This window comes from Larus michahellis, chromosome 3, assembly GCF_964199755.1.
Source record: "Larus michahellis chromosome 3, bLarMic1.1, whole genome shotgun sequence".
NCBI classification, from domain to species: domain Eukaryota; kingdom Metazoa; phylum Chordata; class Aves; order Charadriiformes; family Laridae; genus Larus; species Larus michahellis.
The window spans coordinates 117,821,558-117,838,764 of record NC_133898.1 but is presented as its reverse complement, the minus strand read 5'-3'; the positions used below and the strand labels follow the sequence as shown (position 1 = coordinate 117,838,764).

The window sequence follows — 17,207 nt, the reverse complement described above, 5'->3', positions numbered from 1 at the left end:
TTATGTTACTGAACATAAGCTGCATTTATTGCCGTGGATACACCCTTTCAAGAAAAGGAGACGTGTAGTGTGACTGTCTAACTTTGCGTTCAGTAAGTTTGCTGGTATGGCAGCCATACTGCTCAAAAGAAATACAATGGAATATGAAATTATCAGAAGTTTAATAACATACGACCGATCAGACAAAGCTTAACGTATGTATTTAATCTTCTTATTCCTTGATCCTGTATCGTACCCTTCACTGAAAACATCATCTGTAGCAGTACAGATTACAAGTTTAAAGGAACGAGTCCAGCCAAGAGAACAAGCCTCAGTGACTCAGAGCTCAGCGTGATAGAATATATCCTTCTAGGTAGTGTTTCTTGAAAGTATAAATTTAGAAAAGAGTGAGCAACGTGCAGCAGATACCTGCCTGTGCTACCAAGCAAGGCCAGGTGTCTCTGCAGTATGCTACAATTGGAGCGTTTAACATCTCTTCATCTTCAAATAATTCTTAGGCTTTTAGGTTCACAGCTACTAAAACAGTGCTGGTCCCTTCCAACCTAAACCATTCTATGATTTTGGTCATTAAATTGTAACACTTGTCATTAAACTTCAAAAGATGTTTAAAAAAAAAAAAGGGGGGGAGGGGGGAAGACTTGCGTTCTCCCAACTTAGTATTTAGCTGATGAGCTCCTTCAACAATTGCTCTTTAAATGTTGGAGTGAAACAGAGAGCGCCTCTGAGTTGGGTACCACCTTCAAGGTGACTATCACACAATACCCAGAGCACTTAGTGTAGGTTGTCCTGGAATATGGGACATCTCTGGACCTCATTGGGAAGTGGTTGTGGCCAATGACCAAAATTCTTGAAAAATGACCAAAAGGGAAAGGGAAGTTATTATTTGATTTATAACATAATTTGTTAGTCGAAATATTTTTTTAATGTATAAATGAATAAATCACTGTGGTGTTGAGGCGGGGGGGGGGGGAAGCCACAAGTTTCATGTACGAGGTTTTGTTTGTTTGCTTTAAATAAAGGCCAAGGCAAAGATTTGGAAATACACAGTAGGTTTGTTAGGTTTGTGGGTTTTGGGAGTTTTCTGGGGGTGTTTTTTTTTTTTTTTTTTTTCAAAAAAACTTTTTCTCTGCACAGTTTCTTCCTGCAGAAGATTAATGATGCTAAATTTGTGCTGTATTATAAAAGATGAGAAATTAGATGAATGAGGGAAAGTTAATTTGCCAAGCTTTAATTGTATATAAAAATTGGTATAAAATTTGAAAATGTTTTACAACAGAGCTTTATGATGTTGAACTCTGGTATGTACTGTGATTTCCTCTTTATTTTGTTCCACTTTTATGATTGCATAATTGACTTACAGAAATGTCACAGGTGTCCATTAAGTTTCTTCCTGCGCTTTGCAGGATTTCAGGAAGCACAAATGTATTAGTCCCACAGAGAGCTGTGATTGCTCTGTTGTTCTTTCAGTAAAACTCTGGTTTGTAATGGTGATGCAGTACCTGCCTTGTCTTAATATATTAAATGTTGCACTTATAACCCTGTATTCCACATTTTTTAAAAATTTGTCCTTTCAAGTTTCTGAAGAGTTATTTCCAACTGGGAGTTCATTTGTTTTAAAAGTTTGTTTTCATTTTGCATTTGACATAGAATTTTCATAAATTTTAGTGTGAATGATGATGCTAGTATCTCCAGAGATCTCACCGAATGAGTTTACTTTTATTTTCAGTGCATAAAAGAATTATGTTTGCTGCTGCTTAACCAGTCCCTCCTGCTGCCATCACTGAAACTGCTGCTAGAAAGCAAAGATCAAGATCTTCACGCTGTGGCACTGGAGCAAATAAAAGCTGTTGCTAAGGTATGAGCAATTGAATTAACCACCTTTCAGAGTTTCAGGTAATAAATTAGCTCCTTTATCTTCATGTAGTAAGCAGAAACTATTGAGACCCTTATCATTATTAATGTTTTCCACATCTATTGTGTCCACAGTGAGCAGTAACGCGGGGCTAGTAAGATCTTTTATATATACTTGAGGTGATTAAACATCATAGCACTTTCTTTAAATTATGTAGTATGCTATTTTAAGTCAGTGTGCTGGAACAGAAGCTATTTTATTATATAAAGTAGATTGTTATCTCTGGGTTCATATTCTAGCTCTTTTGGGTTGTTTTTTTTAAGTGATAATAGTACATCAGATGAGGTAGCTTGTTTCTGACATACTTGTTCGTGTACACGTGGAGAGCTGTTACATCACTGGTCTTGTTGTAGAAAGGTTAAAATGCAAGATGTTTGGGGACTTTCATGCAATTCTAAACAGATTTTATTCGATACTGCAGCGAAGTTTCTGGGGGGAAAAAAGCTCACCAAAACTCTGTCTTTTTTCTTTGGACAAGAACTGAAAGACATTACTGTGAATTTTTCAATTGTTAATATAAAATTACATTACTCTTTTTCCTGTGTATTTGCTCTTGAGTTAAGAAGGAACACCTAAAAAAATGAAAGCTAGTCTCCTAGACAAAAGCATTATATTATCTTTTATCTTTTTTTTTTTCTTTCCTGAAAACTGAGGTGGGTTGAAAACATCTTCAAGCTCTTAAATGAACTTGTGCATGTACAACCTGACTTTCTTGGATTTTATGGTGGCTGTGGTCTACGACCTAGCACTCGATCAGAAAAGAGAAGGGAAGTATTGTCTCAGACCTTTACATGAAAGGAACGGCTTTCTTACCTGACTGAATTAACTGGGTTGAACATTTGAGAGTGACAATATTTCAGTGGAAAAACCACATATCTTAATATTTCCAAATTCTGCACTGTATCTTAGGGAGCTCTTGGTTGTGTATTACAATATAAATTATAATTGATGGTAAATTTCCCATATGCTACTTAAAAATGAAACTGCTCATACGGAAACAGAAATGGAACTGTGTATATCTTTTTAAAATCAGCATCCACAAAACACAAAAGCTTTAAAAATATGATTGCTAAGAATTCAAATTGAAATTATAATTTTTTTTCTGAGACACACAAAGTAGGCAAACATTCCCCGTTTCTGCAGGAGCCTTCTAGGACAGGCCTTCTGCTCTAGTTACAGAAGTCGCAACAAATTTTTCGGATTCCTTGGTTGCAACAAACTGTGCAGTGCTGTTCCCTACTTTCACACTGTTCTGTGTTCCCTAGAAAAGATGTTCTGTATCCTGCTTTTGTCAGGTTTCTCCCTTAAGTCTCTCTTCCTCACTTATTCCTCCTCATGCGCTGTGTCTTTCCTTCTTAATGCTGCACGTTGTATTCCAGAAGCTTTCTCTTTTTATTCCCATTGGATAGCCTGTGAAAGGAATTATTCCCTTCCCCTTCCGGAGGACTCCGGAACACAGTGGTGAAGACCAGTCAGAGAAACAAAATATCTGGAAGCGTAGGCTCCATCTCAAATGTTGCTAACTTTCTTTCAGAAGGAATTAGCTACCAAAATGGCTAAAGCACCAGCTTTTTTTAACCCGTCCTCTATGAACATTTAAAATGGTTGTATGGAAGGAGGCAGGGCGTATGATACGTGATGCACATCTGCCGGTATCAAAATTCCTATGTCATAGTTAGCATCCATTAATTTGGAGCGTTTCTAGTTGAGTTTGGCATTCTAAACAAAGAACAACAGGTTTTTGTGAAGGTGTTCCTATTCCTTTTTTGATTTCATACAGATACACGACAAATATTTGGAATTTTCCACAAAAATGTAATTTTATAAATATTAACCGCCAAAACAATAGTAGATGATCTTTAGCATATTGATAGTTTTCTTTTACAACGGCAACTTCAGATTTTGTGTCTGCAAAGCAAGGGGGTTTTGTGACTGTTTTTTAAACAAGACGGTCTCACAGAAAAGCAACCGGCGATCTGATATATGCGTGCACGTTCTCGTCTGTATGTTCTTGTTAACCTTTTAAAATTGACTTTTTTGTGAACAGATGAAAGCTGCTATGCAAGTGACTAGCTCTAAAGCTTGCCAGCAGGAATTTGTGTCCGAGTACATTTTGTTTAACTATTTTTAAAGCACAATGCTGTGCAGTAGCACTTTCTGAATGGCTGCTAATTGTATTGCTCTCTTAACTGGCCTTTTCTTTCTAGTGTGCTATGGCTTTCAATTTTCTACACTCTAGGTTGATTGCATTATATTGAACTTTTAGGGCCAGGAGCCATATTATCTTCTTACTAATAAAAGCACTTTGTAAACCTGTGCATGCCTAAAATAATATTCTTTTTGGCCTTCTTATGCAGGAGGCAGCTTGATAAGCTGTTTTTAACTTTTCCTTCTAAATTCAGTATTCACTTGAGCGCATAGTTCTGTAAGAGTGCTGCATAACCTAGAATTTTCAAAGCACTTAGCTTTGGCCTGATGTTTTCTTTTAAGTCAATGAAAATTTAACTATTGACTTCATTACGTCAGGCATAGAGTTTATCCAGTACCTTGAATGTGACATTCCACTGCCAGTGTTAGAAAAGCAGCTAGTACAGAAGAGTGCCATGGTGAACTTAAAAGCTGTTCATATATTGTTTAGAAAGTATATTTGCTGCTTGTTTTATATGCATCTCTGATGATCATATTAGTTGGTGTTGTACTAAAAGTGCATATATCGCCTAGCTACGTCAATGTTGTTTATTCAGTATAATTTTGTATGCGTATTTTTTGCTTTTTAAAAACAGTATTTGGGCTGTTAATGCTTTTTGTAGAATTCTTAATGAATTTTTCATAGGAAGCCCACTTCTGCTTACATTAAACAGGAAAAGGACGAATAACATCTGGCAAAGGGAAATCATAGCTATTGATTCCCTGACATAGTGCTAACACAGCTCACAAACGCGGCTGTGAGAAAAATACAGCACTTGCTTGCTGATACCAAGTATTAGTTAGCCATTTGTTGTATGTTGCTGACAGCTTTATGGATGTTTACAGTTAAGGATGATGCTGAAGTGCTGATACTAGGAATTGTATAGCTTTTGCCTGTAATAAAACAACCAAGCTTTTGTGTAAGCTTTTTTGAAATTGCAGACCTCTCTCTTTATTGTGTATCTTTTTATAATCTGCCACTTGTCTCTTTTGGATAACAGAAATAACTGTTCTTCCTCTCTGTTGTGTGGTGCGTGAATAATTTTAAAAATCAGTTTACTTAAATAAGCTTATTACTGCCAATAGCACTTCGTTTGCCCTTGGGAGTCAGATTGGTTTTGAGAATGGTTTCAGTGTTGTCTGTTCAGTTGGTTATCTTTTGAAGATTAAGATGGATTTTTATACTTCTGACAGAGCAAGTAAATATTCTATTACCTGTTGGTAGTTACATTGTTTAAACAGCCAACAAATGGGAGTTAATATAATCAGTGCAAATACTTCTTCAACCAAGGCTTTAATAGAAACTAGAACTGGAAAATGGTTTTAGTTAATCTAAAATAGTGTTTTAGCTCAGTTTACATGATATACTTTCAGTGATGAAGTACTGAGACTACCTTTGCAACATGATTTATTGAAAAATGTGGTACAAAAAAATCCAAAAGAATGTGTAAAATAATGGAATCTCCAGTTGTCTCCATTGCCATTTATGTCTACTCACTTGGTGTGGCTTACCTTTTAAAAGAAATCCTGTTATATTATGTGTATATAAGCTAACGGTGATTACGGTAAAATATCTCCCTCTGGGTTAGTTTTCTAGCGTTTTTTTTTAACATCTCTTTGTTTTCTTCTCCCCCTTATTTATTTGCCCTATATAGACTCCATTCAAGAATAAAATGAAAAGCATCGTTACCTCCAGTAGTAGTGGAGAGCTAATACTGTGGGAAACAGCAGGTTCCGTTCTTTGCTGCTGTTACATCAGCAGCAGCTCTTATCTTCCCATTAGTATCCATATTTCATAATGCATAAGTTATGGATGAAATATTGCCTATTGCTAATACCAGACCCTCTAGACACCTGCACAAACAGTGCTGCCAGGGAATTGCCCAGACCCTGATTTGCTCTTTAGGAGAGATTTTTTTTGTTTTCTTTTCAGATATACTGCATCATAGCAAGTACAGGTACAATGTCCATGTAGGCTATATTAGCAACCAGAAAAAATACTGGATGTCGATACAAGATGCCTCCTTGGTCTTTGGAGAGCAGATCCACAAAATTCTTAGGTTCATGGTTGCATGAATTTGTGCAGGCCTCAGTGATTTATCAGTAAAGCCTTTTAGATGCCTCAAGTTCCTCTTCTAAGTACATCAGAGAAGGTGCCACCTATGGCAAAGCTGACCTTCACCCACCTGTTTCACACACAAGCTTTCTTAAAACTTGCAGGCTCCCAGTCTCTGCTTTCCCAGGAGACCTGCTGCCTTGGTAGAGGTGAGTGCCTCAAGCCTGAGCCCATTTGCAGCTCGTAACATGAGTGTGCTGATGGCAGAGCCTCAGGCAGGCATGCTTAACCCTTACTAATTATGCACTGATGGCGCTGAGTTCAGCGTAAGACGCAAACTGTCATTCTGATTCAGAAATACAGCAGTCAGTGTAGGGGTGAATACAGGTTGTACAACTGCTTCGTGCTGGGATCATTTGCCAAGGGCAGTGGGGAAACAGCTTGGATCCCGTGTCCTCTTCAAGAACAGCACTTACAGGTCTGGGATAAGGCTCCTACCCGACATGCTGAAGACGTGCAGAAAGAGTTCAGGACTCGCGGAGGCAGAGTACAAGTGGGTCCTCACTTCCGTACCTGTTGAGGGGAACCTTGCTGAGATGAGGTTTTCAATCTGTACATGCAGATCCATTTATAAATTCTGGGTTTAAGAAACCTTTGATAAAATGCACAAGCCCCATTTGAAGCAGAGTGCTGTAGCACTGCTTCAGTGGAAATTACGAGTGCATCTGTGGCAGTTCTGTTTCTGTTCTGTCTCACTTCTCAAATGACTATGTGTGTCTCTAGCAAGGAAAGGTATTGATCGTCACAGTCTAAAGGAGTGAGCTAGTCATCAGAGACACCACTTGAGTGCCTACATCTTGAAAGTAGATTTCAGCCAATACCTAAATAGGTGTGGAAGTCAAGAAAAAAAAAAGTGAGGATTTCTTCTCCTTAGCATAATTATCCCTCTTAGTTCTTTTACTTGTGTGCATTGTGCCTGGGCACCACACTAAATCTGCACCGTCAGATCCTACTGAAGGAGAGATGGGTAAGAAAAGTGTTCTCCCCTTTAAGCCTTCCAGAAGTAACAGGTTTTACACTGATGAAAAATTTAGCACCCTCAACATGGAAGTCCAGATAGGCATAATGTACTCTGAGTTTGTCATTATTGTGCTTTATAGTTTATTCACATGTTCACACAATATGGAAAGTGGTTGTATATTCATTTGTGCAGAAGATACCTGCACCTCTGAGACTTGCTTAAACTGCAGTCAGCTGCATCCCATATCACTGGAACAGTGTTTCTGGGATCAGTGATAAACTTTGCTGGAACCAGTGTTTTTAGAGTTAGTTAGGATCTTGGGATAGTGAGGGCTCTGCGTATGCAGGCAGATCAGAAGTGACTCGTTAATAAGATCCTACCACTGCTGTCTGCCCAGAAGCAGCAGCTTTTTAACATGGGGATGGTAAAATTGCTTTTTAGTAATGATCTTAACTGGGTTCTACTCTCTTGTTTACAACTCTTGTCAAAAGAGTGATTTTGGACAAGAAAATATAACGCCATTTAGAGAGTCTGTATCTACTGTAGGCTAATATTTGGTATGCGGTTGCTGTCTGCTCTATGCCCTCTAAGCTGCCTTTTTTATAGATTGACGAGTCCTAGTTTTGCTGAGTCACTTCTTGTACAGCCATCATTATACTCTCTGTGGTGTACTTTACTTTTAAATAGATGCTGTGTGTTTACCTTTCTAGTGTTTTAGTAGTTTTTTGCGTTAATCCTTGTTGTTCTAATTTAAAATTGATTTTAAACGGATTTAGCCTTAATTTAAATTTAAATTGATTTAATTTTTAAAAATCTTACAGTTTATACACTGAGCAGTGATACTTAAATAAAACTATCTTAATAGTTTTGAAATATGCATTGATTTATTAGAATAGGATAGAGTAGACTGCTTCAGTTGGAAGGGCCCTGCAATGATCCTCTTGTCCAACTGTCTGATCACTTCAGGGCTGACCAAGTTACAGCATGTTACTAAGGGCATTGTCCAAGCGCTTCTTAAACACTGACAGGCTCAAGGCAGCGACCACCTCTCTAGGAAGCCTCTTCCAGTGTTTGACCACCCTCTTGGTAAAGAAATGGTTCCTAATGTGCAGTGTAAGCTTCCCCTGGTGCAGCTTTGAACTGTTCCCACGTGTCCTATGACTGGATAGCAGGGAGAAGAAATCAGCACCTCCCTCTCCACGTCCCCTTCTCAGGAAGCTGGAGAGAGCAATGTGAGGTCACCCCTCAGCCCTCTGTTCTCCAAACTAGACAAATCCTTAGCCACTCCTCAAAGGACATTCCTTCCAGCCCTTTTGCCAGCTTTGTTGCCCTCCTCTGGACACATTCAAGGACGTTCACATTCTTCTTGAACTGTGGGGCCCAGAACTGTGCACAGTGCTCAAGGTGAGGCCACACCAACACTGAATACAGAGGGATAATCCCCTCTTGACCGGCTGGTTATGCTGTGTTCAGTGCACCCCAGGACACGGGATGCCCTCTTGGCTGCCAGGGCTCACTGCTGGCTCCTATTGAGCCTGCTGTCGACCAGCAGCCCCAGATCCCTTTCTGCAGGGCTCGTCTCCAGCCACTCCTCTCCCAGTTTATACTTGTGCCTGGCATTACTTTGCCCTAGCTGCAGAATCTGGTATTTCGACTTGTTAAGTTTCATCCCATTGATGACTGCCCAGTGCTCCAGTCTGTCGAGACCTCTCTGCAAGGCCTCTTGTCCCTTAAGAGACTCATCAGCACCTCCTGGTTTGGTATCATCAGCAGACTTGCTAGTGGTGCATTCAAATCCCACATGCAGATTGTTGATAAAGATATTGAACAGAACCAGCCCTAGAATTGAACCCTGAGGAATACCACTGGTGATGGGGACTCCAGCCAGATGTGCCCCCATTATTGACAATCTGCATAGGTGCTGGTAAGGAATTTCTGCGTGTGCATTTGGTTTTAGTTAAATTAATGACTGTTTCTTCATATGCAATTGATACCCAAAATGTTGGCGTGATCTAGAATTGCAAAACTGATAAAAACAAACAGTTAATCTATCTTTCTCAGCTGCCTATTTTTATAGAGATTTCTCATTAAACCTTGGCTTCTCTGTGTTCTTCCCCCACCTGTCAGACTCTGCTTGGATTTAAGGAAGAGTTGCAGAATAGACAGGGGCCTTAGCTGCTGAAATGTGTTCACAGGGTCTGGTTGCCATCTTGTGTCTCCATCCAGAGACAATTACATTACAAAGATACAAAGGTTTCCTCTTTCTGACCAGGTCTTCAGACAGCCTTGAAGTCAGAAACTGGGAAATGTTAATCAATTTAAACCTACTGGACTATTTGAGCTTAAGGATGAGCTGTCAGACACAACCCAAGAGCCTTTTGTGTGCTCTTTTGTTATGTGTAAGGACACAAGGAGCTCGTTTACGCATGAGTACAGACAGGTTGCTTTGCTTCTGTGTTGCATGCAGACATCTTCATCCCCACAGTATAGCTCAGATGTTTAATGATTTCATGCTAGAAAAGGTCTTTTACTTTCAGACTCGTCTCTCTCCAGTTGTAGGTTTTTGGCGTATGAAATTGTACTAATCTATAGGACTTTTTCGTTAACTGAATAATAGCCTAGAAAACTGATTTCAATCAGACTTCCCATCTGTTGTTAATCTCATTATTGTAATTACTGTTTGCGTTTTATGTTCGTGGAATCAAACACTGAAGCCCTGTGTAAAGTTGCGTCCTACATACCAGTCAAGAATAGAGCACAGGGAGCTTGGAGGCGGGGGAGAATGTCCCTCCAGCCTCCCATTTCAGAAAAGACGAGAGCTGTTTGGATAATGGCTTAGCATACTGCATGGTATGCTGCAAGATGCTAACACTAGGAATTTTATTTAATCATCAGCCCGTCTTCAACAGGAAAACACATCAGTAATTAGCATATGACAACTTAGAGGTAATATTGAATAATTAAAGACTTAAAATGGCCAGCCTAAAGACTGGGCATCCCTACTGTTCTTAGAACCGATTAGTAAACTGGACCTGGAACTGCTACCCTACACTACTGCATTAGCTTTGTAATCCGTGAGAGGTTCGTGTAACTAAGTATGAAAACGTTGAAGACTTGGAGGAAATCAAGTTTATTTTTAAGTTTTCAATGGAAAGAAAAACACAAATATCTAAATGAAGTAATGGAAGAAGTAGCGTGATGGTGAAACAGCAAACAGTCTTCCTGGTTAACATGATGAAGCCATTCTGTTTTTCTGGAAAGCTTCTGAAGTTCCAAAGCAAGTGAAAAGAGTAAATTGAAAGCAATGATCATGTATTATTAATGGTAAATTGAAGGCAATAAAAAGACTTATTTGGACAGTAGCTTCACCTGGAGTCTACTATCTAAGGATTCATACTTGATAAAGCATAGCAACTTATCATGCTACAATATTTCATGTTCTGTCCTTTTCCTTTTTTAATTATATTTTATATTTCATAGAGTGCATCTTCTAAAATAGAGCAACAAATTATTCTGTTTCTGTTGCTTATCACATACGAGCTTTCAGTCATCATGATGACTTTTCAGCTCTTTCACAGGAGAGAAACTTATGTTCGTAATTCTAATATTATTTATGTACAGTAAAGACCTTTCTCCTAAAATAATTTGTAATTTCAAAGGAAGTTCTTTCTCCTGAAGCTAGTGGCAGATTTCTCATCTACTTCAATTCAAGGAGCTACCTGGTAGTTCCTTACGAATTCTGTGTTCCTCTACGTGCAAATGTAATATTGATTCCTCCCAAGTAACGAGTGATAGGACAAGAGGAAACGGCCTCAAGTTGCACCAGGGGAGGTTTAAACTGGATATTAGGAAAAATTTTTACACCGAAAGGGTTATTAAGCACTGGAACAGGCTGCCCAGGGAAGTGGTTGAGTCGCCATCCCTGGAGGTATTTAAAGGACAGGTAGACGTGGTGCTCCGAGATATGGTTTAGTGGTGTTTTTTGTCAGAGTTTGATTGATGGACAATGGTTGGACTAGATGATCTGAAAGGTCCCTTCCAACCTAGGCGATTCTATGATTCTGTGAAATAAGGTGCCAAACCTTGGTAGTCTTGCAATGCCGTGCATTCAAGAGAAAATTATGTACCTCTTCTGATTTATGTTTTGAGGATTGTGTTTCTGGTTTGACTACGTGTATGGGAAATATGGAGAGAGTAGTCTCCTACATTAGGTGGTCCATGTTAAATTGTGTGCACGGTCTCTCACAGTGTATGTGTCTGAGTAGATAAGATTTTTACTAGTACGTTTGGTTGTTTATGTTTAATCTTTCTGGGAAAAATCATAATTAAAAAACAAGAAAACAACAACAACCTGCAAACAGACACTGTTACCTGTTACTAAGAAATGGTTGTGGAAACTTTATGGGACAGAGAATTGGGTTATAAGCAAGAAGTGCCTGTTGCAATGTGCTCATGGTGACAGCGGTGGGGGCAAGGAGTGGATGCAGCCCATTGTCCATGAATGTGAGGAAGAGAAGCTCTGCACAGTTTTAGCTTGAACGAAAACAGAGAGACAAGGAAGCTTTAAATGGTGTCCTGAAAAGAGTCGGGGTTAAATGGTTTGTTACAATAATTAGATTTAAAATTGCTTCGTTTCAAGATTTCAAGTGTCAGTGCCAAATCTGGATATACAGTAGTCACGTCATGTGGTCACACAACAGTAGTAGTTGAATTGGTCTTCACGGGTACCAAATCACTGGATCACAGGATCTTTATTACTTGTTGGTACCTCATTTTTTATGGAAAATGAAACAGAGGCTAAACAGGTAATTTTTTTTTTTTAAACTGAGAAGTTGTTTTGTAAATGTAGCACAATTTTGATTAGTTTATTTGTAACTCGATAGAATGCATTCATTGAAGACTGACTGTTGTCTACCCTTCCTTTGGCTGGTGTTATTGTTGTATGTATTTGGTTTTTTGCACTTCGTGAAGTGGTAAGACACCTAAGCTGATTAAAACAACGCTGCATTTCAAGCAACCTAGGAAAGACAGGTCAAAATTAACTGAAATAGGATTTAAAGTATTCTGTAGTGTTATTTGTAAAGCTATAGATGAGATTTTCAAGAGGATATCTGCTTTCATGTATCAAGTAACCATATTTTTCTAAGGCATCCAGGATGTCTCACAGAGGTAGGAGATCTGTGCTCCAAATCTTTTAAAATACAAGTTGTAGTCTTCTGAAAATCTCATCCTTGCTGTGAGTGATGAAATTTTGGGAAATCTGGTTGACTCTGAGAATGTTGTGTATTGCATTAATAGGTGAAAGGTAACATATACTAATGAAAGTGACCAAAATTTAATATATTCTGCTCTGTCCTTCCTCAGGTTGTCATTCTTGATATGGAGGTAGGTGGTGTGGTCTGTTCTGCACTGGGGATGAAACCCTGTGAAAAGTCTGTAAAGCTGTTCATGGAATCCTAGCCAGGTTGTTAACTGCAGGTCAAATATTTATATTAATGTGATAGAGACTGTTAAAGATACAGCTTTACATATTCTGATATCGGCAAAGTGTGTATCCGGGTTGTTAAGCCGTACAGAATACTCATCTTGCTTTCAAGGTCGCTCTGTGCAGTTAGAACAGTCGTGACATGTTCTAGTTGATGGACGTATCTGGTAATTCATTTTTAATTACTTTGGATTTTTCTTTCTTCGTAGGTTGATGATTCCAGTTGTGATGCTGAAATACTTTCCTTGCTCCTCAATGCCAAGTTAGTGGTGAAGTGCGTACCTACCGCCTTCTATCCTCGCCTGATCGACCACTTACTGGCCGACCAGGGAGAAGGAGGCTGGGATGTAGAGGAAATAGCAAAACAACTGAAAGAAGCGGGGTTCAATGCAGAGGCCGGGTCCCTCCTGATGTCTCATCGAGGGACTCATCCTGCACTCAGGACTTTCACTGCTGCCCTCCAGGCTGTTCAGCATTGGATCTAGAAGCGTTGCGTTTGTGCATTTGTCTGCTTTTTTTGCTGGAGATCTCACACAAAAGGGAGAAATTGTTGTTCTAGTGAAGCAACAAAGTTATTTACCTATGTTTTGTAGAAAATACAAACAGCACGCTTAAACGGTGAATTCCCATATACTTCTAATAGTTTGAAAGAAATTATTGGTGCGGACCATATCATTCTGTTATATGACTAGAAAAGCATTGAATCTAATAATCCTTTTCAGATCAAAGTGTTAAATGATTACACTCTATGACATATAAATGAAATACTAGTAAGATGGCAGGTTATATACAATTTGTCTTAATTTCTGTAAGTAATTTTCTCTTGTTGTAATGTAAAACTAATGTAAAAATATAAAGATATATGGAGGAAAAAAATCAATCACAACAAAGACTAATTTCCGAGAATTTCAAAACCTTAAAATTTGGTATTGTGCAATGTTGTTACCACAGCTTTTGTTTGCAATGAATAAAATATTTTACATTTACTGTAGTCTCTTTTCCCCCCCTTTTAGACAGATAAGAAAAATATTTTCTTTCTTCAGCCACTTTTTCTGAAATTCTTGTCTCTCTTCACTGATGTTTATTCATAAAGACAAGCTGAACTCTTCTATACTTGGAGACAGTTCTAGTCTTTGAGGTACATTCCTCTGCAATTTGGGAAGCCCCATCTCAAATACAAAACGTGTGAATGCACTTCCAAAGTATTTTACTTCTATTTTTCCTGAGTTCTGAAAAATTAAGTAGGTGTGTTTATTTTCAAATGCCTTTCTGTCTTACTAAGGCAAAGTATTTCTGATTGTTTTCTGAGGTTTTTTAACAAGGGGACTGGCTGTTTATTATACTACGTTACCAGAAGGTTTTGGATGTTTCCACGTTTTTATAGGAATTTGTTGTTGAAATTAATCTGTAAATCTTTTGTCTAATCTTGTGTTGAGATCCAATTTTGATTAAATAATGTGCAGGAACAGTACACATGATATGATCATAGGATAATACAGGTTTTAAGCGATCTGTAGAGGTAATGTAGTCCAGCCTCCTCCTCAGGGCAGGGTTCCTTTAATGGTTGAGTGGGTTGCCCAGGGCTGTATTCAGTTGGCTCTTGAAAACCTCCAAGGGTGGATGTCCCATTGCTTGGCTGTCCCAATGTTGAAAAGCTTTTTAAGTATATCCTCTTTTTTGAACCTGTCTCATTGCAGCTTCTGCCCGTCATCTCTCATCCTCCCACCATACGTGCTGTGAAGAGCCTGGCTCCGTCATCTGGAGAACTTTCTTGTGTGGGTATTGGGGGTCCCCCTACAGTCTCCTCTCCTCAAAAGAAATGAAACACAAGAAAAACATTCTAGCGCAGTGATTGCGGCTCATATAGGTGATTTAGCTGTCTGTACCATGCCCACAGTACAGACCCTGGTGATGGATCCCATTAACGCTGGTAGTACTCAGTCAAAATTTGGCAACGGAGGGATCCAGTTCAGGCGTGGTTGCTCTCTGCTTCAGTAATAACACTCTTATCTCAGCTTTCTGCTAATTGGCATAGCCAGCCCCTTCATTATGCAATATAGTAACATATTGACTATTATTGAGACAGTAGTTTCTAAAATCCCCCTTTTTCCTAAATGTGAGCCTAAACCATAAAGAATGAAGATGAATGCGTTAAAAGCTTGAAGTAGCTATTTCATTATAAATTTGTATTCCTGAGTTCTTTCCTAGACTTCAGGGTTTAGAAACTGATGATGATGTTTGTGGAACCAAAACTGACTCTTTACTAGCATCGTCTTCGACTTGGGATCTGCTTTGTTGTATCAGCTTTTACCGACTCTGAAAATTGTTCAGGTGTTAGCCTTACCTCCCACCTTACGTAGGATTCTTAACAAGATTTCTAAACAATGCTTTAATTCTTCAGATTGTTAATTTATTTTTTTGTACATGCTGGTCGCAGCTGTCCTGCAGTGTTGTATGGAAGGTTATCTCATCCATATATCTGACATACCTATCAAATTTATATCATTCAGCTATATTGCCTTAATACTGTTCTCTTATGTTAGCTTAAGCCTCAGACTAGTAAAGCGAAGTATATGGGAATTGCGGAGAAAAGAAAGGAAAAATTTAAAAAAGGTAACATAACTGGAAAACAGTAGATGCAGGCAAACCACAAAGGCGTACCTCCTGCAAGAAAACCTTGGATTATTATATAAAAGATATTTCCATACTTTACGATGGAGCTTTTTGGTCTGTCTGCATGTTTTGCTCTCAGGTTAATAAGTTCAGTGCTTGATTTTTCTGACCATTCTCATTCAGGATCTTGAAAAGTTTGTGTTTAGTGTCACTTTAGAGCTGAGCTGTAGATAAAGCTCTAATGAGTGTTATTGATCTTCTGTCCATTTTCTGGTTTGCTGGCATTACAAATCCATGATAAATGTTTTCCTTGCAGCCGGGACTACTCCTGATTTATGCTTTATTCAAAACTTTTATCTATAAGGAACAGCTTCAGTATATATATCCAAAATGTATGTTCCAAATAAAATAAAATTTAAGGAAAAAAAAAAGTGAAAGATGATGCACGTAACAAGTATATGTGTATCCCAATGCCAGCCTTTTAGTATTTTCTGTATGGTGGAATAACATTTGAGGCTCTGGGAGCGAGGAAGACACACTAGCAAATGTTATTGTGTTGGGTTTGGGTTTTTTTGTTTTGTTTTGTATTGGTCTTAAGGCTAAGAAACTCACCTTGGATTACTTAGGACCAAAAAAAAATATAAATCACAAAGTGCTGAACTGGCACTTGAGACAGTTTGGTTTTGTCAGTTTGTTTGCTTTGCAGTTGGGCTCTATTCAGAATACAGCATGAGCTGAGGGGTTTTTTTACCCAAAACAAGTCCATCCTCTGGAGATGCTTGTGCTCCCTAGAGCAGGTGAATGAAGAGTTCAGTTGTGTCTGCAGGAGCAACGCTTCCTAGGGCAATTAATCCTCTTCTGCTTGAAAAGCGATGATGGTGTTTGCATCTTTGAGGAGCATTTTGCTGCCTGGGAGGTGTACCAAAGCAGCAAAATATATCACCTTTCTTTTGGATAAGTTGAACCAGAGATTAGGGAAGAAAGATCATAACTCACAGTTTCTTTCTCTGCTGGAAATCGTAAGCAGAGGCAGTATGTCATTGCAACAGATGTAGAGTAGACATTTCTGTATTTATAAACAAAGCAGTGCAATTCAGCGAGGGGGGTGGCCACATACGATTCAGATAGTTTCCTTGTATAATAATTCTTTCTGTGATTTATTGTGTTTGACATTCTGTACTGTGAAAACACACTTTGAGAGGATGGCCATAGAATATGGATACCTTCATGGGGGGGGGGGGGGGGGGGTAAAACTCCTACGCTTGCGAAAACACAATCGCTTTTCAAGCTTGTTTTATTTACCTCTGCTTTCCCTTCAAAACCCAGCCTCTGGGCAGGTATTCTGTGCAAGGTCAGATTTCACGGCACAGTTTGCAGACAGTAACCGTGTCTGTGTTACCCACAAAAACAGGGGTGAAACTGTGGGCCGTTTACTCCTGAGAGCGACGGTGGGTGACCATCCAGCCAGCTCTTCTCAATAAGAACATGTTCCCTATGCAGAAGCAGAGGATGACAGCAGGCCACGTAGGAAATGAAGATTTTTTTTTACCTGCTTTCGTCAGTCAGCAGATGAGTACCGAAGGGGAAAGCTCTGGCTGGGGAGCAAACCAAGGGCAGGACAACACTGAAACAGCCACAGCAATTGAAGCAAGTGAAAAACGGGGCCGAGGCAAGGATTTTGTTTGGGTTATATTTCACTGCAAAACACGCAGCGAGTAACATCTAACACCTTGCTGGCTTATCGTACTGATTGATGATAGACTGAGGGATTCTGAAGGAAGGGAATGAACACAAAACTAGAAGTGTTCCACCTTCAAAATGGATTTATTATTGTAGCATTGCCCACCATGTCTGCCACGTTTTCTACTTACAAATTTCCAGGTTCCTAAAGTCTAGTGTTTTTTAAAAAAGAGTACACTTCAAACAAGAGACA

At 39.0% G+C, this 17,207-nt stretch overlaps 1 protein-coding gene across 1 annotated transcript in view; it reads left to right on the top strand.

Moving 5' to 3' along the window:
- The window catches only part of NBAS (NBAS subunit of NRZ tethering complex), a 191,303-nt gene extending 177,656 nt beyond the window's left edge, over nt 1-13,647 (top strand). Inside the window, exons 50-51 of the mRNA XM_074579377.1 lie at nt 1,727-1,855; nt 12,871-13,647. Coding sequence (XP_074435478.1) covers nt 1,727-1,855; nt 12,871-13,146 — 405 coding nt within the window. The 3' untranslated portion in view covers nt 13,147-13,647. The remainder of the gene's footprint in view (nt 1-1,726; nt 1,856-12,870) is intronic.
- The last annotated feature ends 3,560 nt before the right edge of the window (nt 13,648-17,207 follow it).